This window comes from Scyliorhinus torazame, chromosome 6 (assembly GCF_047496885.1).
Source record: "Scyliorhinus torazame isolate Kashiwa2021f chromosome 6, sScyTor2.1, whole genome shotgun sequence".
NCBI classification, from domain to species: Eukaryota; Metazoa; Chordata; class Chondrichthyes; order Carcharhiniformes; family Scyliorhinidae; genus Scyliorhinus; species Scyliorhinus torazame.
In genome coordinates, this window is record NC_092712.1 from 117,378,517 (window position 1) to 117,402,165 (window position 23,649).

Consider the following 23,649-nt stretch of genomic DNA (forward strand, 5'->3'; position numbering starts at 1 on the left):
ACATGGATCGCTGGTCCTCCCGCACATTTTGCACACCTGTCCTCAGCCCCAAAGAATCTTCTCATCCGGGCCACTGTCATGTGAGCCCTGTGAACGACCTTGAATTGTATCAGGCTGAGCCTGGCACATGATGAGGACGCGTTGATTCTACTCAACACGTCTGCCCATGGACCATCCTCGATCTCTCCTCCCAGCTCCTCGTCCGTCCCACTTTACGCTTCAGCTCCTCTGTCTGCGTCTCCTCTGACCCCATAAGTTCCTTGTAAATGTCAGAGACGCTCCCTTCTCCTACCCACCCTCTGGAAACTACCCTGTCCTGATTCCCCCTTAGTGGTAGGAGCAGGAAGGTTGACACCTGTTTACATAGGAAGTCCCGCACCTGTAGATACCTGAATTCATTTCCCTTCACCAACCCAAACTTCTCCTCCAGCGCCCTCTTACCCGGAAAGCTCCTCTCTATAAACATATTCCCCCATTCTCTCAATCCCTGCTCTCCGCCATATCTGGAACTCCCGATCCATACGTCTCGGGGCAAACCGGTGATTATTACAGATTGGGGACCAGACCGATGCTCCCTCTGCTCCCACATGTCTCCTCCGACCCCTCCCCCACCACCCACTTCCTGATCATGGCTATATTCGCCATCCAGTGGTAGTTACTAAAATTTGGCAGCGCCAGCCCGCCCTCTCCCCGACTCCACTCAAGCATTACCTTCCTTACCCACGGGGTCCAAACAAAGCCAGAGATCACTTTGTTGACCCGTTTAAAAAAGGACCGTGAAATAAAGATGGGGAGACATTGAAACATGAACAGGAATCTCGGGAGGACCGTCATCTTCACCGTCTGCACCCTCCCAGCTGACAACGGGAGCGCTCCCCTCTCCGAAAATCGTCCATCATTTGATCTACTAGCCGGGCCAGATTTAATTTATGCAGCCGGTCCCATTCCCGCGCCACTTGAATGCCTAGGTACCTAAAGCTTCCCTCTACTAATCTAAACGACAGCTCCCCCAATCGCCTCTCTTGTCACCTCGACTGGACCGTAAACATCTCACTTTTCCCCATATTTAGCTTATACCCCGAAAATTTCCCTAGAATCCTCATGAATTCTTCCATCCCGTCTATTGGGTCCGATACATCCAGAAGCAGGTCGTCTGCACAGAGCGAGACTCTGTGCTCCGCCCCGCCCCCCCCCCCCCCAACGGACCAGCCCCTTCCAGCCACTTGAGGCTCTCAGAGCAATTAGCAACGGCTCTATAGCTAGCGCGAACAACAGTGGGAGAGGGGGCATCCTTGTCTCGTCCCCCAGTGCAGTCTAAAATAGTCCGATGTTGTCCTATTTGTCTGTACACTTGCCACAGGAGCCTGATACAGCAACCTGACCCAGTCAATAAAGCCCCACCCAAATCCGAACCGTCCCAGTACCTCCCACAGATAATCCCATTCTACCCGATCAAAAGCCTTTTCTGCATCAATTGCCATCACCACCTCCACCTCCCTACCTTCCGGGGACATCATGATCACGTTTAACAACCTTCTTACATTGGCCACCAACTGCCTGCCCTTAACAAACCCCGTCTGGTCCTCCCCAATAACATCTGGAACACAATCCTCAGTCCTGGAGGACAAGTTTAGCCAGCAGTTTGGCGTCCACATTCAACAGGGATATCGGCCTGAATGGCGGTTCTTTTAATAGAGTTCACCTTCTGGCTTGTAAACACAGATTTCCTTGAATGACTTTAACTTTAAAATGGCCTAACCGGCCACACTCATAGCTGTCTGGAATCCGGGCGGGGCATTGTCCTGCCTGTGGACCTTCCTCCTGCAAGGACATTGGAAAATGTTTTACAAGCCACAGATTAGATAACTTCATCCGGCTGATCTTGGGAAATTTCCTTTGTATCTCAAAGAAAAGGTTTATTCTGTCTGCTATTCGGCCTATTTAGCCAATTGTACAGCTTTGCTTGAATTTAAATCTTCCTGAGGTTGTAGAGTCAGAGAAATTCTCATCTAAAATGCCAACCACTATTCGATCTATGATCAGGTTGTATTTTAGCGTTCCACACTCACAATTTGTGACTAGGTGCTGCACTTCACTGACGAATAAGTCAATCCCTTCATCCTGTTTCTGACTGCACTGGGTAAATTTTACCCTTTCAAAAATAATGGGCAAGATTTTCTGGCTGTTCAAGCCAGCAGGATCTTCCAATCCCGCCGATGGCACACACGGGAAATCCCGTTAACGGGTGGTTGGACCAGACGGTCCGGCTGCAGGTCAATGGCGGGTCATCTACCGGCACAGAGAAACATGCCACAGGGAGGCCTGAGAATCTTGCCCAATATTTTCACAAACACCAAAGTATCAGTCAAAGGCTCTGATGACATTCTTGTAGGAGGCTGCTTCATTCTTCACCCCGTCACACGTCGTCTACTGTGCTCCCAGCAGTTTATAACAAAGTGCCCACTTGATCTTTGCCCTCTTTTGTAAGGGCCACGAAGAATCCAGCGCGAGTTTTAAGGATACAAAGTAATAACATTTATTTACTATAACATATATACATAACAGTAGCAGTAACTTCCCTTGCTACATACTCCTTTCTGCTGGTTCCTGAACTGGCCAGCTTTATTTATACTGGGAGTTTACTAGTGGTTTCTCCGCCCCCCTCATTGGGGAAACTCATACTCCCACAGGATTGTGGGATAGTCATTAGTCCCCAGCCAATGGTAAGTAGGCAGGTTATAACACCCTCTTTAGTTGAGAGGCCTAAGATGTTGCAGTATTGGGTAAAATGTTTTCGCTAGTTTTTCCATTGTTTCGCCTGTCCGGGACTTTCAACATGTTGAAAAGATTTTGGGAGGGGCAAAGTAGTAGACCTTACTCATCCAAATCCAAGGATGTGTTTTCCTATGCAGCCTGCCTTACCACTCGCTGAGCTGTATCATTATTCAGTTGCTTCCAGTGTGGCTGCTGGTTTGGGCTCAAAGTCCTTCACCTGCTGAGTTGTACTGTTTCTGGGAAGAGGGTGTTGGGATTTTGGAGGAGTGGACCAGGGTATCCCGGAGGGAACGGTCCCTGCGAAATACTGACAGGGGGTGTGAGTGGAAGATGTGTTTGATGGTGCAATCATCCTGGAGTTGGTGGAAGTGGCAGAGGGTGATTCTTTGAATGCAGAGGTTGGTGGGGTGAAAAGTGAGGACCCTATCCTGGTTCTGGGAGGAAGTAGAGGGGCGGAGAGCAGAGCTGCGGGAGATGGGTCGGACATGATTGAGAGCACTGTCGACCACAGTTGGTGGGAATCCACGATTAAGGAAGAATGAAGACATGTCAGCGGCACCGTTTTGGAAAGTGGCAACATCGGAACAGATGCGACGGAGGCGAAGGAACTGGGAGAATGGGATGGAGTCCCAACAGGATGTGGGGTATGAAGAACGGGCAGCACAGTAGCAATGTGGATAGCACAATTGCTTCACAGCTCCAAGGTCCCAGGTTTGATTCCCGGCTTGGGTCACTGTCTGTGCGGAGTCTGCACATTTTCCCCGTGTTTCCTCCGGGTGCTCCGGTTTCCTCCCACAGTTCAAAGATGTGTGGGTTAGGTGGATTGGCCATGTTAAATTGCCCATTGTGTCCAGAATTGCCCTTAGTGTTGGGTGGGGTTACTGGGTTATGGGGATAGGGTGGAGGTGTGGACCTTGGGTAGGGTGCTCTTTCCAAGAGCCGGTGCAGACTTGATGGGCCGAATGGCCTCCTTCTGCACTGTAAATTCTATGAAACATTGTAGTTAAAGGTGCCGTGCGAGTCGATAGGTTTGTAATGGATATTAGTGGACCGTCTATTCCCAGAAATTGAAATAGAAAGGTCAAGGAAGGGAAGTGTTGGAGATGGACAATGTGCAGGTGATAGAGGGGTGGAAACTGGAAGTGAAGTTAATACATTTTTTGAGGACCAGACGGGAACATGAAGTGGCACCAAAACAGTCGTTGATGTACCGATAAAAAAGTTGGGGGATGGGGCTGGAGTAGGACTGGAATAAGGAATGTTCCACATACGTCATAAAGAGACAAGCAAAACTGGGACCCATGCGGGTACCCTTAGTCACACCTTTGGTTTGGAGGAAAGAGACATGTTAAAGGAGAAATTGTTGAGTGGGAAGACAAGTTCAGGCAGACGGAGGAGAGTGGCGGTGGATTGGGATTGTTCGGGTCTCTGTCTGAGGAATAAGCGGAGAGCCCTCAGACCATCTGGTGGGGTATGGAGTAAAGAGGATTCTTTGACAAAGTGTCACCTAGACTTGAAATGTTAGGTCCCTTTTCTCTCCACAGATGCTGTCAGGCCTGCAGTTATTAAGTAGCTGTGTAATAACTGTCAAAAGTGTCACAGCCTATTTTGTGTCAAATAAATATCATGGAAAAATAATACACAGCTGCATTTGTTTGATCAATATTTTCTGAGACTGTTTAATTACTCTGTAAATAAACAAGTGGAACAATTCAAAGGAATGTCTTGATTTCACAACTGTGAAAGCTGATCTCGAGAGTGTCTGTCGCTATCAGCCGCACTATGATGCTTCCAAGTAAAAAGTTTCAAACAATTGGTGAGCTGGTGTACAGGAGTCCTGTTTAAGAAACTGTTTTGTGTGTTATTAGGTCATCCTGGGTATAATCCAGCTGGTACTGCTCTTTCCCAAGTGACTACACATACCCCATTGCCTTTTGCATGCCCCCTTCAACAGTTTCCATTTTTACGAGCCTGTTCACTCCAGCTATAATAAAAACAACCAATATTGTAAATGTCAAAAGCCAGCAGATTCTCCTGTGGAGCCACTGATGATTTTCGACCTGTGCGTGCATGAATTGATGAAGCTTCCAGAACAGTTTTACACCTTACTGCAGTTTTATTTCTCTCTACCTGAATGACACACAACCTAATGCAGCTTCTATCACAGAAGTTCAAGGTTCAATTTTAGTTTGTGCAGTGAAGCACTGTGCTGTATAAGGTGCAGGACATAATTATTATGCAGCTCTGCCCTGCAATAGCATTTTATTAGCAGAAAATAGCCTCATATGGTGCACCCTTTGTTTTACTTTATGCATTTTCTATTCAGAGTATATCATCTTCCTTCAAGTTCCTCTTAAGTTGATCCTTTTTAGACCGTGCATCTCCTGCAATAAAGGAACCAGAGGAAACTGATTGTCCTGAATGAATGATTGATAGTGGGTGGAATTGTTTCTTCTGGAGGCTAAGTCCTGTGGTATGCAGGGAGGTTAGCGTGCTTCGCACTGGACAGCGGGACAGCTGAACAGGAGTGATCTTCCTTTGATCAGCTCATTAATTATGAATGTGCAAGGATCTTGGCAGACCCTGTGGAGGGGCGGGTAGGACGTCGCTCACCCTGCCATTGCCTGATGGGGCCCAAAGGTCCTGCCGCCATATTTAAAAGCCACACAGACAGAAATTCACTCAGTGCAGGCCAGGAGCTCCAGATTACTCTTCCAGAGGCCTTGCGGCTGCTGCTTTTAATGGAGAAGCTGGCAGATGTGAACAACCACATTCCAGGACTTCAAAGGAACCTCCGGTGTTGATTTTTGCTGATCTCTAGATAAGAGCACTACCAATGAAAGATCATGGTCACGGCAATGCTCACCATTGAAGTGGTTCATGTTTGGCAGCATCTTAACCTGCTAGAGGCTCCGCTGCTTTTTGCTGATCAAACCCTTGCTCCTCCTGGCCCTGTGCCAACCGATGTCGAGCAGTGCATCTTCTCATTTAGATGAGAACCATTACCAAAGCATGATCAGCCTGCAACGTCAACGTTTCAGTGAATGTGTGAATTAATTGAGGTGATACATTCAACAGTCATGTCCTTTACATGTTTTTTGCCATCTCAAAGCCAACCCAGCGCTAAGCCCTTCTGGCCATGTCTAAACATAGCTTCCCAGCCCACCCCCTTTAGGTAAATGGCATCTTGGAGGACCAGGGATGGGTGTTACTCCTGTTTATATATATCTGTGTATGGAATCTCTGCTGTTTGACCAGAGTGGCGAGAGCCATGTGTAAGAAGCCTCATGCAGACACTATTCCACTTGCCTCCACTACCCGAGAGACTCTACAGAGACACCATTGCTTTGGCAGCGTAGAATGATGAGCCATATGAACCTTCGTCAGCCAAGACCATTCATGCGGGAGAATCGAGGTTTGAAGTTGCGGATTGACTGTTGCCCGCTGCTTGTGACCAGCTGTGCCCCTGGAGGCATCCACCTCCCTCCTTCCCTTCATCCCAGCCTTTGATTGCAGCCGAAGGCAAATGGCACAGAACAAACAGCAGCTCCAGACCTTGCTGGGATCTTGATGTTCAGAAACCCATGAGTCAGGAACAAACCTACTGCAATGCAGCCTTCACCACAGAGAGGAGGACACAAGGGGGGAGGGGGCAGTGACATAATCGGGCACCCCCATGCCCCCGACAATGAACAAGGGCTCCCCAGCACTTTGAAAGTATCCCCGACATTCCACACCGCACCTTAGTGGCTGCTTCTCCCTGTGCCTCACATTCCCCCCTCACAGCTCTTCTCTTCTACCACCACACAAAACTGTAAACCTCAACCTCCTCCTGCCCCCCACAATGAGGGCTCCCACGATGGCCTGTTCCGGCACTGCCCTTTGGCACAGTTTGGCAGTACCAGGGGGCAGTGCCAGGGCACTTCCGGGACATGTCCCTCTCTATTCCCAGGGCTATATTAGCTTTACACCCCTGAAGCAATCCCCTCGACTGAATCAAGTTTTTAAAAAGCTGTTTAAACCTCACCAACCTGATGTTACGTTGGTGAGGTCTGAATATTCAGTGAGGGGGGAATCATGTTGCGAGGGGCCTGCGTAATGATAATTAAATTTATTTCCATCCATTAAAATGAGGTTCTCGCCCTTTGTGAGCATGGACCCAATTTGTCCCCTGTGAGGGGTGGGGAATCTTGGGAAATGTGACTCTCCGGAGAGAATCACGTTTCCTGATTCTCTCTGGATTCCCTCCCCCAGTCAGAATGCCGGCATAAACCACACCCACTCTTTTTCTGTCTGGAGTTTCCGCCCGCATCGCTCTTCTCTCTGATGGCGAACTTGGGCTGAAAATCAACCCCAATATTTATCATCGGCAAACTTAGCTTAATTACTCTCTGTCTGATTGTCCCAGTCATTACATACATAGCCCCAACACTGATCTTTGCAGCACTCCACTTGTCACAACTTGCCAACCTGAAAACCCCTCATTTATCCCCACTCTTTGCCTCCTGTCCGTTAACCAGTCTGCTCTACATGCTGATACATTATCCCCAACTGCAAGAGCACTTAGCTTTTATATTAACCTTTTGTGTGGCACCTTATCCAATGCCTGTGGAAATCCAAGAATATGACATCTACTAGTTCTTGCTTATCGACCCAGTAATAACCTCCACAAGGCCTTTGGGATGCCCTGATTGATCTCCCCGTGGAGTATGAGCTTCCCTGTTGGGTTGGTGGAAGCCCGCCCAGCTGGGGCTCATAAGAACGCAATATAAAGGCCAGCCTGGAACAGAAACCAGCATGTTGGTTGGTCCAATGGGACTGTACTCTATAAACATATTCGCTGCTGTGGGCAGACGTTTTGTGACCATAAATAAACCTTACCGCTGGGCTTCCTGGGTCTTAATATTGGCGACAAAGGTAAAAGAGAATCTGAACTCTAATTCTGGATGTCCTAGACACTCTGGAGGATTTCTGTGCAGCAATGCATGGAACTGATTTAAATATGCTGCTCTTCATGAAATTAAAGGTCTTTGACACTGACCTGAAGGATAAGGCTCTTTACGCAGAGCGGATGAGGTGTTTTTTTCAGGCCAAAAACATCGCTGGAGAGGACCAGCAGAAGTAATCCTCCTGATTGCCTGTGGGGCCCCAACCTTCAGCATTATAAAAATTCTCACGTACCCACCTGCTCCAGATTCAAAATCTTTTGATGAATTTGTAAAGTTGGTGTCCAATCATTACGACCCAAAACCGCCTTTAATCATGCAACGGTATTGGTTCAACACAGCTGTGTGGACTCTGGGGAGTCAGTTACAGATTTCTTGACTCGACTCCGATGGTGGGCTGGACATTATGAGTTTGGGCCATCCCTTTCCGAGATGCTGAGGGATCAACTATTGTGCAGAATTAATAACATGGCCACACAGAGGAAGCTGTTGGTAGAGCCTACATTTAATTTGAATAGAGCCACTGTGTTGGCGCTGTCCTGTGAGAACGTGGAAAAAGTGGTTCAGGGCCTCCCCAGGTCCATAGTGTTGCTCAACCCCCATATTGGATTCCAGCAGCATCCCAGGGCAGTGCTCGAATGGCCAGGTCACCAATGAAACCACAAGCAAGAGTACAACACCACGTCAGGGCTCAACGTTCAAGGGCCACTACGGACCAGCGGAACACCTTCCCAAAGGACGGGTTTCAGAAACACTGCCAAGCCTGCGGTGTAGAACGCGCGGCAACCAAAGCCGCCAGATTCGGCAGAGAGCACGTCGTCCTGGACAGACAATCAGGCCGCCTTGAGCCAGGGCCTTACATGTGGTTCTATCTGAGGAGGAAAACATGACAGGACTGAATTGCATCACAGGCCTGAAAGTGTCGCAAATTCAAGTTAAGCTACAGGTAAATGGACACTCCGTAGAGATGACGGTAGACACAGGGGCTGCCGTCTCCGTCATCTGTCAGCAGACCTTCCACCAGCTTCGCACACGAATTCTGCCACTGAACTTGCACGATGCCAAGGCCAGCTTGACGACGTATACCAGGGAACCATTGCGCATCATTGGAACCACCATGGCCCCGTGATCCATGGGCAATAAACAATCAGGCTGCCTTTGATAGTGGTGCAAGGGCCGGGACCCAACTTGTTGAGTTGTGATTGGCTGCGAATACTTTGTTTCAATTGGCAGCAAATTTTCCTGATGGGCACTGTAAACCTGTATGAGGTCCTTGAAAAGTATCCGCAGCTATTTACGGAGGGTCTGGGCATGATAAAAGGAGCCAAGGCACTAATTTTCATGCACCTGGAGGCCCAGTCCAGATACTTCAGGGCACGACCAGTCTCCTATGCCTTGCTCGCAAAGATGGGTACTAAGTTGCAGTGCTTGGCGAGTTTGGGCATCAAAAGCCCTGTGCAATTTGGGGAATGGGCCTCACCAATAGTCCCATTATAAACTGACTGCAAATAGGGCGAGGAGGACTAGTATGCAAAATCGGCTGGGGGATACGCTTTCACCAAACTAAATATGAGCCATGCATATCTTCAGGTAGAATTGGACACCACATCGCAGAAGTCTGTGACTATAAACACCCACAGGGGGCTGTTTGAATCTTCCAGGAGCTACCCAAAGTAGCATGATATTTAGACGATGTACTCATCACGGGGGGCCACTGAAAAAGAACACATGGACAATCTGGAAGATGTCTTCAGACCTCTTCCCAGTAGGCGTCCGCCTGAAGAGAGGCAAGTGCATCTTTCAAGCAAAGGCTTTGACATGTTTGGGGTATCGGCTGGATAGTGACGCCCCGTACCCTGTGGAGCAGAAAGTTTAGGCCACAAAAGGGAACCCGACTTCACAAAACGCCACGGAATAGAGATCATTTCGGGGACTTGTAAATTGCTACGGGAAATATATTCCAAACTTCATCTTTTGTTGAATAAGAGCATGAATTGGGTTTTGGGAGCTCCACAAGAGGAGGCATTCACATGAGTGAAGAGCCAGTTGTTATCCTCTCAGCTGCTGACCCACTATGATATATCCCCCCAGATCAAAATTTAGTAAATGTAGCACTGCTACTTAATAAATTTAGAGTAGCCAATTCTTTTTTTTTCCAATTAAGGGGCTGGTTTAGCGCAGGGCTAAATCGCTGGCTTTGAAAGCAGACCAAGGCAGGCCAGCAGCGCGGGATCAATTTCTGTACCAGCCTCCCCGAACAGGCACCGGAATGTGGCGACTAGGGGCTTTTCACAGTAACTTCATTTGAAGCCTACTTGTGACAATAAGCGATTTTCATTTTTCATTTCATTTGGCATGGCCAATCAATCTACCCTGCACATCCTCCCATGGAGACACGGGGAGAATGTGCAAACTCCGCACAGACAGTGACCCAGGGCCGGAATCCCCCCCGCCCACCAACCCTATGTTTTGAAACAGCAGGAGCTGAGTGTCGAAGATGGCATCCTCTTCGTTTGTGTGTTCGTCCCACAGCCAGGCCAGGAATTGATCCTGCAGGATCTGCATGGTGCTCACCCAGGGGCTTCAAAGATGAAGATATTGGCAAGAGGTTATGTCTGGTAACTAGGGATCGATGATGACATCGAGAGGGTAGTGAAAAGAATTTTGTTTTAATTTTTGTTTATTTTTTGTTTAATAAATTTAGAGTAGCCAATTCTTTCTTTTTCCAATTAAGGGGCAATTTAGCATGGCCAATCAATCTACCCTGCACATCTTTGAGTTGTGGAGGTGAGACCCATGCAGTCACGGGGAGAATATACAAACTCCGCATAGACAGTGACCCGGGGCCGGGTTCTAACCCGGGTCCTCAGTGCCGTGAGGCAGCAGTGCTAATCACTGCGTCAATGTGTTGCCCCCGGCATGTTGGTTGTCCCAACAGGGCTGTACTCAGTAAATATATTGCTGCCGTAAATAACTCGACGTTCATCTTACCGCTCAGCTTCCTGGGTCTTAATAGACTCTGTTACATCCTCAAAAATGTGTTAAAAACAATTTCCCTTGTGTAGAACCATGTTCATTTTGTGTGATCAGAAAATGGGGCGTCATTCTCCGACCCCCCAGCGGGTCGGAGAATGGCCGTTGGCCGCCGTGAATCCCGCCCCCGCCGGTTGCCGAAGTCTCCGGTACCGGATATTCGGCGGGGGCGGGAATCGGGCCGCGCCGGTTGCCCCACCGCTGGATTCTCCGGCCCGGATGGGCCAAAGTCCCGCCGATAAATTGCCTGTCCCGCCGGCGTAAATGAGAGTACCTATTTACCGGCGGGACAAGGCGGCGTGGGCGGGCCTAGGGGGGGGGGGCGCGGGACGATCTGACCCCGGGGGGTGCCCACACGGTGGCCTGGCCCGCGATTGAGGCCCACCGATCCGCGGGCGGGCCTGTGCCGTTGGGGCACTCTTTACCTTCCGCCTCCGCAACGGTCTCCACCATGGCGGAGGCGGAAGAGACTCTCCCCACTGCGCATGCGCGGGAAACTGTCAGCGGCCGCTGACGCTCCCGCGCATGCGCCGCCCCGACATGCTATTCCTCGCCAGCTGGCGGGGCAACAAAGGCCGTTTCCGCCAGCTGGAGGGGCGGAAATCCCTCCGGCGCCGGCCTAGCCCCTCAATGTTGGGGCTCGGCCCCCAAAGATGCGGAGCATTCCGCACCTTTGGGGCGGCGCGATGCCCGTCTGATTGGCGCCGTTTTGGGCGCCAGTCGGCGGACATCGCGCCGTTTGGGGAGAATTTCGCCCATGATTCCTTAAATGCATTGTTAGAACGTCCTTAAAAATAGTTTTCATCATTTTCCTGATGACAGAATACAACAGGCCTGCTCCTTTGCAACTTTCTTTAAATAGCAGTGCTACATTTACGAAATTTTGATCTGCTCTAGAATGCAGGGAATTTTGGAATATCGTAACCTACACTCTGCAGCTACCTCTATAGAACCCTGGGATGTAGGGCATCAGGTCCTGAAGATTTGTTGTATTTTAATCCCATAACTATCTCCGATACTTTTTCCTCTGCTGATGTTAATGACTTAGATTTCTACTCCATTTAGCCCCTGATTACCCTATATTTCAGATACATAACTTGTGACATAAAATATTTGTTTGGTGTCCCAGTCATGATAGTTTGTCTTGTCCTTTACTCTAAAGGACCAATGGCTTACCATAACCTTCTCAAGGGCAGTTATGGATGGCCAACACATGTAGGTCAACCAGCAATGCCCACATTCCGTGAAAGGATTAAAAAAACGATCATCTTGGAATTTATTACACCAATGACAGATAATTCACTCAGGTCAGAGTCCCTGAAATCAGATGTGCTTCTGGCTGACACACTAACTTCCAAATTTCTTGCTCCTCCAATGCTGCTGTGACACCTACGCAGAATGCTTGTCATCCATCCCACTGCTCCATGAGGTCTGTGATTCCTTTCCAGCACCTAGGCACCACCCTCCCATCAAAGATGGAGCAAAGTTAAATTTTACAGAAGAATGGAGGAAGTGTAGAGCACCGGAGATGCTCTTGCAGAAGTACAAACATAAGAACATAAGAACTAGCAGCTGGAGTCGGCCATCTGGCTCCTCGAGCCTGCTCTGCTATTCAATAAGATCATGGCTGATCTTTTTGTGGACTCAGCTCCACTTACTTCCCCGCTCCCATAACCCTTAATTCCTTTACCGTTCAAAAATCTATCTATCTATCTTTGCATTAAAAATATTCGACAAAGGGCAGCATGGTGTCACAGTGGTTAACACTGCTGCCTCATGGCACCGAGGTCCCAGGTTCGATCCCTGCTCTGGGTCACTGTCCGTGTGGAGTTTGCACATTCTCCCCGTGTTTGCGTGGATTTCGCCCCCACAACCTAAAGATGTGCAGGGTAGGTGAATTGACCACACTAAATTGCCCCTTAATTGGAAAAAATTAATTGGGTACTTTAAATTCATATTAGAAAAACATTCAACGAGGTAGCCTCAACTGTTTTACTGGGCAGGTAATTCTACAGGTTCACAACCCTTTGGGTGAAGAAGTTCTTCCTCAACTCAGTCCTAAATCTGTTTCTCCTTATTTTGAGGCTATGCCCCTTACTTGTTTCACCCGCCAGTGAACAACCTCCCTGCTTCTATCTTAACTATTCCCTTCATAGTTTTATAATTTTCTATAAGATCCCCCCTCATTCTTCTAAATTCCAATGAGTATAGCCCCAGTCTAATCACCTCTCCTCATAAGCCAATTCTCTCAACTCTGGAATCAACCTAGTGAATCTCCTCTGCACACCCTCCAGTGCCAGTACATCTTTTCTCAAGTAAGGAGACCGTGGGCGTCATTCTCCGACCCCCCGCCGGGTCGGAGAATCGCCGGGGGCTGCCGTGAATCCCGCCCCCGCTGGTTGCCGAAGTCTCCGGCTCCGGAGATTCAGCGGGGGCGGGAATCGCGCCGCGCCGGTTGGCGGGCCCCCCCGCTCGATTCTCCGGCCCGGATGGGCCGAAGTCCCGCCGATAAATTGCCTGTCCCGCCGGCGTAAATTAAAGCACCTATTTACCAGCGGGACAAGGCGGCGTGGGCGGGATCCTGGGGGGGGGGGCGTGGGGCGATCTGACCCCGGGGGGTGCCCCCACGGTGGCCAGGCCCGCCGATCCGCGGGCGGGCCTGTGCCGTGGGGGCACTCTTTCCCTTCCGCCTCCGCCACGGTCTCCACCATGGCGGAGGCGGTAGAGACTCCCTCCACTGCGCATGCGCGGGAAACTGTCAGCAGCCGCTGACGCTCCCGCGCATGCGCCGCCCCGACATGTCAATTCCGCCCCAGCTGGCGGGGCAACAAAGGCCGTTTCTGCCAGCTGGCGAGGCGGAAATTCCTCCGGCGTCGGCCTAGCCCCTCAATGTTGGGGCTCGGCCCCCAAAGATGCAGAGCATTCCACACCTTTGGGGCGGCGCGATGCCCGTCTGATTGGCGCCGTTTTGGGCGCCAGTCGGCGGACATCGCACCGTTTCCGGAGAATTTCGCCCCTTAACTGTACACAGTACTCCAGGTGTGGCCTCACCAGCAACCTATACAGCTGCAACATAACCTCCCTGTTTTTAAACTCCATCCTTCCAGCAATGAAGGGCAAAATTCCATTTGATTTCTTAATTACCTGCTGCACCTGCAAACCAACCTTTTGTGATTTGTGCATAAGGACACCCAGGACCCTCTGCACAGCAGCATGCTGCAATTTTTTACCATTTAATTAATAGTCCATTTTGCTGTTATTCCTACCAAACTGGATGACCTCACATTTACCAACATTGTACTCCATCTGCTAGACCCATGCCCACTCAGTTAAACTATTTATATCCCTCTGCAGACTTTCAGTGTCCTATGCACATTTTGCTCTACCACTCATTTCAGTGTCATCTGCAAAATTTGACACATTATACTTGGTCCCCAACTCCAAATCATTCATGTAAATTAAAAACATTTGCGGTCGTAACACTGATCCCTGAGGCACACCACTAGCCACTGATCGCCAATGGAAAAACACCCATTTATCCCCATCTGCTGCAGCCTTTTGTGCGGTACCTTGTCGAATGCCTTCTGGAAATCCAAATACACCACAGCCACCGTCTCCATTGTCCACCGCGCTCGTAATGTCCTCAAAGAATTCCAGTAACATAGTTAAACATGATCTGCCTTTCATGAACCCATGCTGCGTCTGCCCAATGGGACAACTTCTGTCCCGATCTCTCGCTATTTCTTCCTTGATTATAGATTCAAGCATTTTCCCCACTACAGAAGTTAAGCTAACCAGCCTACAGTTACCTGCCTTTCGTCTACCTCCTTTTATAAACAGTGGCGTCACATTTGCTGTTTTTCAATCTGCCGGAACCGCCCAGAGTCCAGCGAATTTTGGTAAATTACCACGAGCGCTTTTGCTATTTTCCTCGCCATCTCTTTTTGTACCCTGTGATGCATTCCATCAGGGCCAGGAGACCTGTCTACCTTTAGCCCAATTAGTTTGCCCAACACTATCTCCTTAGTAAAATTGATCGTTTCTAGGTCCTCAACTGCCATAGCCTCCTTGCCATCAATTATTGGCATGTTACTTGTGTCTTCCACTGAAGACCGACACAAAATGCCTGTTCAATGCCTCGGATATTTCCTTATTTACTCCAACCTACCCCATACTAAGGAGGTGCCCTGGCACTAAACCCACAAAGTATGGCAGAATCAGTGTTGGAGGATACACCAACATGATCTTGTGTTTCAGCTGAGCTCTACATGCAAGAAAATTCAGTTGCGACTTGTTTACATAGATAATGGTGAACACTTAGAATAGACTACCCAAACAAACAGTGTAAGAAGGAAGGTATTGTAGGCAACTGTAGGATGAATTGTATAGATACTTGAGATACTAGTATTGTAAATATCTAATTCATAATTCATGGGCGGGATTCTCCGACCCCCCGCCGGGATGGAGAATCGGCAAGGAGCGGCGTGAATCCCGCCCCGACGCCAGCTGCCGAATTCTTTGGCGCCGATTTTTTGGCGGGGGCAGGAATCGCGTCGCGCCGGTCGGGGCCGTTGGCAGTGCCCCCCCCCCCCGGCGATTCTCCACTCCGCGATGGGCCAAGTGGCCGCCCATTTCCGGCCACTCCCGCCGGCGTAACTGACATCTGGGCCGTACCGACGGGACCTGGATCTGCAGGCGGCCTGCGGAGTCCTCGGGGGGGCGCGGGGGGATAGGGCCCCGGTGGTCTGGCCCGCGATCGGGGCCCACCGATCTGCGGGTGGGCCTATGATGTGGGGGCACTCTTTCCCTCCCTGCCGGCCACTGTAGGGCTCCGCCATGGCCGGCGCAGAGAAGAATGCGCATGCGCTGGGATCACGCCAGCGGTTCTGCGCATGCGCCAGAACACGCTGGCACTCCCGCGGATGCGCCAACGCGTGCCTAGCCCCCGAAGGTGCGGAGGATTTTGCACCTTCCAGGCGGCCCAACGCCGGAGTGGTTCACGACACACCTCGGCGCCGGTACAGCCCGCCCCACCAGATACCAGAGAATCCCGGCCCATATGTTTTAGAATATAACTTTTAGATCAGGAATTTAAATTTTAACTGTAGAAAATGGGAGCTCCTGAAACGGATTTAAAAACCCTGAAGTAAATGCAATTCAAACAAGCTTAGAGTTTATTACACTTGAAAGGCTAGGGCCATGTTGTCTTAAGAGCTTAACAAATAGAAAGGTAAGATAAGGATATGACTGGAGACATGATGCTTTCAGAACTGGAGACATGACATTTGCAGTTATTCCAGTAAAGGATAGGTTATTCATGTGGTTCCCCAGGATTAAAGAAAGTTCTGGAATTCAAAAAGTAGTTACATTTAATTTTCTCCTGGGAACAGGCTGCGTGTGTAACTTTGTCATGGCAATGAATGAATTCAGTTAGGGCTTAATCAGCAAACAAGACTGGTTGATGTATTTTTGAAAAGCAACTAAGAGACCATGTCAGCTTTGGGCATTATGTAGCTTGGAACTCCTTGGAAGTCACAAGATTTAGCTAAACCTACACATGAAGTAGAGTAAATGCCAGATGTATCGTCCATGACACAGCCTGCGAGGGGAAGCTGGAATTCACTCTCAGACAAAGTTTGTAAGCAGAAAAACAACTGGAAGATATGTTTAGCTGGAAGGTAGAAGGGAGTAATCTACAGTCATTCACTCAATAAAAGGCATTTAACTGTGTTGCAGTTGGGGTTTTGGGAGTAATCAGCTTGGTTGGCAGTTTGAAACCATAGCAGCAGGCTATTGGAAATGAAGGGACTATTATCTGATGATTTAAGCCACCCGCAGAAGTCACAGGGAGGCCTGCGTTCGAACTGTAGAATCCTCGTCGTGACATCGGTAAAGAAATTGGAGGGTCACTTAACCAAAGGCCAATGGATGGACCCCCATGATACCTTGTATCTTGACAAAAAACTGAAATGCTGAGAGAAATACTAGTGAATTCCAAACAGCAATGGTAACCTTCTGAGTTAGTCCAGGAAAAACATAATGAACCTTCATGATTTTGTCAGATAAGGGATCTTTTTAGGATGGGGGAGCCAAGTAAATGTAGAACTGACTTTATAGCATATGTCCTAATAAACCATAGTGTTATGATAATTGTTCTTCCTTCACTTGTGCAACAAAGTTTTATTTTGTTTAAAAACATGGTAGCACAGTGGTTAGCACTGTTGCTTCACAGTGCCAGGGTCCCAGGTTCGATTCCCGGCTTGGGTCACTGTCTGTGCGGAGTTTGCACGTTCTCCCTGTGTCTGTGTGGGTTTCCTCTGGGTGCTCCGATTTCCTCCCACAAGTCCGGAAAGACATGCTGTTAGGTCACTTGGACATTCTGAATTCTCCCTCTGTGCACCCGAAGAGGCACCGGAATGTGGCGACTGGGGGCTTTTCACAGTAACTTCATTGCATTAATGTAAGCCTACTTGTGACAATAAAGATTATTAAAACAGATTAATAAATGTAAAATCTTGTGACGTAGTTCGGTCAGTTAATTGATGAGTGTTTGGGGCCAAAATTCTCCGGCCTTTCAGATTCTCTTTTCCCGCCAGCAACGCACCCTGTCTGTGGGTTTCCCGGTGACGTTGGGTGGCTTTAATGGGAAATTCCATTGACAAGTAGCGGGTGTAGAAACCCGGCGCCAGCGAACGGCACGCCGCCGAGAACCATGCGGCTGCCGGACTGGAGATTCCCACCCTGGATTTCTTCTTTAAGCATTAATGGTCCCCAACTTGACTGTAACAGTAAATAATTGAGGTACAGTCTTACACTCTTATAGTCCTGTTTTCCCATGTCAGACACTATTGGCTCATGTTCTGAGTGATTATCTTTATTGTCCTGATTTATCATGTTTTGATCGTGGGAGAAATAACTTGTGTCATGTTCCACGGATATAAAATTGGCAACCATCTTCTTGTCTTTCAGTGTCATACACATTACATCCCTGTTTGTGCATCCAATGGAGATACCTACCAGAATGAATGTTACATGAGGCTAGCTGCATGCAAATATCAGAAAGAAATCACGGTCGTAACCGAAGGTCCATGTTATCCAGGTACGTACTACATGTTGAAAAATTGAATTTTTGAGCAAAAGGATTTTCGCTTTAATGTTGAATATTGCTTTTTGGCTGAAGCGAAAGCAGCAATTGACAGATAACAACCTGAAGAGTCTTACTAACCTTGTATCGTACAAAGTCTTACAACACCAGGTTAAAGTCCAACAGGTTTGTTTCGATGTCACTAGCTTTCGGAGCGCTGCTCCTTCCTCAGGTGAATCTTCACCTGAGGAAGGAGCAGCGCTCCGAAAGCTAGTGACATCGAAACAAACCTGTTGGACTTCAACCTGGTGTTGTAAGACTTCGTACTGTGCTCACCCCAGTCCAACGCCGGCATCTCCACATCATAACCTTGTATCAGAAGTGGCTTATTTCACCTGATTTACTGTACTGTAAGTAATGGGGTAGGGAGGTCAATGATAATTTCCATCAGTCTGAGCAGCACGTTAAAGGGGGGGAGGGAGTAATGCAGTTAGTATGTGATACTGATGACGGGGTAGGTGGTAATGCAGTCAGTATATGATACTGGTGATGGGGAGGGGGTAATGCAGTCAGTATGTGATACTGGTGATGGGGGAGCGGATAATGCAGTGTGTATGCGATTTTGATGATAGGGAGGGGGTAATGCAGTCAGTATGTGATATTGGTGATGGGGGAGGGGATAATGCAGTCAGTATGTGATACTGGTGATGGGGAGGGGGTAATACAGTCAGTATGTGATATTGGTGATGGGGGAAGGGATAATACAGTCAGTACGTAATACTGGTGACGGGGAGGGGGTAATGCAGTCAGTATGTGATACGGGTGATGGGGAGGGGGTAATGCAGTCAGTATGTGATACTGGTGATGGGGGAGGGGGTAATGCAGTCAGTATGTGATACGGGTGATGGGGAGGGGGTAATGCAGTCAGTATGTGATACCAGTGATGGGGAGGGGGTAATGCAGTCAGTATGTGATACTGGTGATGGGGGAGCGGATAATGCAGTGTGTATGCGATTTTAATGATAGGGAGGGGGTAATGCAGTCAGTATGTGATACTGGTGACGGGGAGGGGGTAATGCAGTCAGTATGTGATACTGGTGATGGGGAGAGGGTAATGCAGTCAGTATGTGATATTGGTGATGGGGAGGGGGTAATGCAGTGTGTATGCGATTTTGATGATGGGGAGGGGGTAATGCAGTCAGTATGTGATACGGGTGATGGGGAGGGGGTAATGCAGTCAGTATATGATATTGGTGATGGGGAGGGGGTAATGCAGTCAGTATATGATACGGGTGATGGGGAGGGGGTAATGCAGTCAGTATGTGATACTGGTGATGGGGAGGGGGTAATACAGTCAGTATGTGATACTGGTGATGGGGAGGGGGTAATGCAGTCAGTATGTGATACGGGTGATGGGGAGGGGGTAATGCAGTCAGTATGTGATACCAGTGATGGGGAGGGGGTAATGCAGTCAGTATGTGATACTGGTGATGGGGGAGCGGATAATGCAGTGTGTATGCGATTTTGATGATAGGGAGGGGGTAATGCAGTCAGTATGTGATATTGGTGATGGGGGAGGGGATAATGCAGTCAGTATGTGATACTGGTGATGGGGGAGGGGGTAATGCAGTCAGTATGTGATATTGGTGATGGGGAGGGGGTAATGCAGTCTGTATATGATACGGGTGATGGGGAGGGGGTAATGCAGTCAGTATGTGATACGGGTGATGAGGAGGGGGTAATGCAGTCAGTATGTGATACGGGTGATGGGGAGGGGGTAATGCAGTCAGTATATGATACTGGTGATGAGGAGGGGGTAATGCAGTCAGTATGTGATACGGGTGATGAGGAGGGGGTAATGCAGTCAGTATGTGATACGGGTGATGGGGAGGGGGTAATGCAGTCTGTATATGATACGGGTGAAGGGGGAGGGGTTAATGCAGTCAGTATGTGATACTGGTGATGGGGAGGGGGTAATGCAGTCAGTATGTGATACGGGTGATGGGGAGGGGGTAATGCAGTCAGTATATGATACTGGTGATGAGGAGGGGGTAATGCAGTCAGTATGTGATACGGGTGATGAGGAGGGGGTAATGCAGTCAGTATGTGATACGGGTGATGGGGAGGGGATAATGCAGTCAGTATGTGATACGGGTGATGGGGAGGGGATAATGCAGTCAGTATGTGATACTGGTGATGGGGAGGGGGTAATACAGTCAGTATGTGATATTGGTGATGGGGAGGGGGTAATGCAGTCAGTATGTGATATTGGTGATGGGGGAGGGGATAATGCAGTCAGTATGTGATACGGGTGATGGGGAGGGGGTAATGCAGTCAGTATGTGATACGGGTGATGAGGAGGGGGTAATGCAGTCAGTATGTGATACGGGTGATGGGGAGGGGATAATGCAGTCAGTATGTGATACTGGTGATGGGGAGGGGGTAATACAGTCAGTATGTGATATTGGTGATGGGGGAGGGGATAATACAGTCAGTACGTAATACTGGTGACGGGGAGGGGGTAATGCAGTCAGTATGTGATACGGGTGATGGGGAGGGGGTAATGCAGTCAGTATGTGATACTGGTGATGGGGGAGGGGGTAATACAGTCAGTATGTGATACTGGTGATGGGGAGGGGGTAATGCAGTCAGTATGTGATACTGGTGATGGGGAGGGGGTAATGCAGTCAGTATGTGATACGGGTGATGGGGAGGGGATAATGCAGTCAGTATGTGATACGGGTGATGAGGAGGGGGTAATGCAGTCAGTATGTGATACGGGTGATGGGGAGGGGGTAATGCAGTCAGTATGTGATACTGGTGATGGGGAGGGGGTAATACAGTCAGTATGTGATACTGGTGATGGGGGAGGGGGTAATACAGTCAGTATGTGATACTGGTGATGTGGAGGGGGTAATGCAGTCAGTATGTGATACTGGTGATGGGGAGGGGGTAATGCAGTCAGTATGTGATACGGGTGATGGGGAGGGGATAATGCAGTCAGTATGTGATACGGGTGATGAGGAGGGGGTAATGCAGTCAGTATGTGATATTGGTGATGGGGAGGGGGTAATGCAGCGTGTATGCGATTTTGATGATGGGGAGGGGGTAATGCAGTCAGTATGTGATACTGGTGATGGGGTGGGGGTAATGCAGTCAGTATGTGATACTGGTGATGGGGTGGGGGTAATGCAGTCAGTATATGATACTGGTGACGGGGAGGGGATAATGCAGTGTGTATGCGATATTGGTGATGGGGAGGGGGTAATGCAGTCAGTATGTGATACTGGTGACGGAGAGGGGGTAATGCAGTCAGTATATGATACTGGTGATGGGGAGGGGGTAATACAGTCAGTATGTGATACTGGTGATGGGGAGGGGGTAATACAGTCAGTATGTGATACTGGTGACGGAGAGGGGGTAATGCAGTCAGTATGTGATACTGGTGATGGGGGAAGGGATAATACAGTCAGTATGTGATACGGGTGATGGGGAGGGGGTAATGCAGTCAGTATGTGATACTGGTGATGGGGAGGGGGTAATGCAGTCAGTATGTGATATTGGTGATGGGGGAGGGGGTAATGCAGTCAGTATGTGATACGGGTGATGGGGAGGGGGTAATGCAGTCAGTATGTGATACGGGTGATGGGGAGGGGGTAATACAGTCAGTATGTGATACTGGTGATGGGGAGGGGGTAATGCAGTCAGTATGTGATATTGGTGATGGGGGAGGGGGTAATGCAGTCAGTATGTGATACTGGTGATGGGGAGGGGGTAATACAGTCAGTATGTGATACGGGTGATGGGGAGGGGGTAATACAGTCAGTATGTGATACTGGTGATGGGGGAGCGGATAATGCAGTGTGTATGCGATTTTGATGATAGGGAGGGGGTAATGCAGTCAGTATGTGATATTGGTGATGGGGAGGGGGTAATGCATTCTGTGATACTGGTGAAGGGGGAGGGGGTAATGCAGTCAGTATGTGATACTGGTGATGGGGGAGGGGGTAATGCATTCTTTGATACTGGTGAAGGGGGAGGGGTTAATGCAGTCAGTATGTGATATTGGTGATGGGGAGGGGGTAATGCAGTCAGTATGTGATATTGGTGATGGGGAGGGGGTAATGCAGTCAGTATGTGATATTGGTGATGGGGGAGGGGGTAATGCATTCTGTGATACTGGTGAAGGGGGAGGGGTTAATGCAGTCAGTATGTGATATTGGTGATGGGGGAGGGGGTAATGCATTCTGTGATACTGGTGAAGGGGGAGGGGTTAATGCAGTCAGTATGTGATACGGGTGATGGGGGAGGGGTTAATGCAGTCAGTATGTGATATTAGTGATGGGGAGGGGGTAATGCAGTCAGTATGTGATATGGGTGATGGGGGAGGGGTTAATGCAGTCAGTTAGTGATATTGGTGATGGGGAGGGGGTAATGCAGTCTGTATATGATACGGGTGATGGGGAGGGGGTAATGCAGTCAGTATGTGATACGGGTGATGGGGGAGGGGTTAATGCAGTCAGTATGTGATACTGGTGATGGGGAGGGGGTAATGCAGTCAGTATATGATACGGGTGATGGGGAGGGGGTAATGCAGTCAGTATGTGATATGGGTGATGGGGGAGGGGTTAATGCAGTCGGTATGTGATATTGGTGATGGGGAGGGGGTAATGCAGTCTGTGATACTGGTGGTGGGGGGAGAGGGTAATGTAGTCAGTATGTGATACCAGTGATGGTGGGGGGTTGGCGGTGAGGGATCAGCTGATTTTTCTGGCTTCTGTCTGGGGGGGGGGGGCGGGGGGGGGGCTGGTTGGCTGATTTGTTTGGTGACTGTCTCAACTGTGTTATGCTGCAGAAAGACCAGTGAAAAACAATGGAACTGGGGCCAATCTTTACCCACGTTTCTGAGCATGTATTTACAAGATTTACACTTTAGAAACATACACCTTCTGTGATGAAATGCATAATGTAAGTTTGTGCATAATGTTATGCACGACCTCCGACAACAAGGTGGCATTGTAATCCCATCACATCACCATGTGATCTGGGAATTGGGAGTTGGTCGTGCTGGGAGAGACATATTTACAGTAGTTCCACATTAGTTGTTTAGTGTTCGTTGTTTGTTATTTTATTTATCCTAGTTATCTTACCACGCAGTTGCAAGACAATAAATTATTTTAAACTGCATGTTCTGTAGTTCATCGTTCACTTCGGCCAGTCTACAAAACATGACATTGTACCAGGATTGATGATATAACAATAACTTGAAGATTCTGTACAAGAAAAGTTGAACCACTGAAGATAACTGCAGGATAAAAAAGGAAATTAATCTTTCCGACTAACCTTGCAAGCGACTGGCATCTTGTGCTCAATGCGAGGTAAAATTTTGAAGCCTGGGATGGAAGGCATCAAGGCATCTCAACAGCTTTGGGTTTACCGATAATGCAGATGAAAATTGGAGGGTGCTTAAGCAGCAGTTTAAACTTAATGTTGCAACCCTTGGTCTGCAGGCACAGCCCGATGAGAGGCGTAATGCATTGCTGCTCATTGTAGCAGGTCCCCTAGCAATTGACATCTTCAATACGTTTGCATTTGAAGATGAGGCTGATGGCAAAAGCTTCGAAGAAGTGATCAAATATTTCAATCAGCATTGCTCCCCTAAAAAAAAAGAAACCTTTGAACGCTATAAATTCCCTACGTGCACCAGAACACGGGAGAGGCATTTGATAGCTTCCTCGCTGACTTGCGATTGAAAGTGCAGTTGTGCAACTTCAGCACACTCCAGTCGTCTATTATACAAAATCAGATAGT

The 23,649-nt window shown here is 48.9% G+C and overlaps 1 protein-coding gene and 1 long non-coding RNA gene across 2 annotated transcripts in view; one reads left to right on the forward strand and one right to left on the reverse strand.

The window, feature by feature from the left end:
- The window catches only part of LOC140424975 (tomoregulin-1-like), a 494,486-nt gene that overhangs the window by 210,990 nt on the left and 259,847 nt on the right, over positions 1–23,649 (forward strand). The window contains exon 3 of the mRNA XM_072508717.1: positions 17,724–17,853. Coding sequence (XP_072364818.1) covers positions 17,724–17,853 — 130 coding nt within the window. The remainder of the gene's footprint in view (positions 1–17,723; positions 17,854–23,649) is intronic.
- The window catches only part of LOC140424976 (uncharacterized), a 56,869-nt gene that overhangs the window by 14,115 nt on the left and 19,105 nt on the right, over positions 1–23,649 (reverse strand). The window lies entirely within an intron of this gene.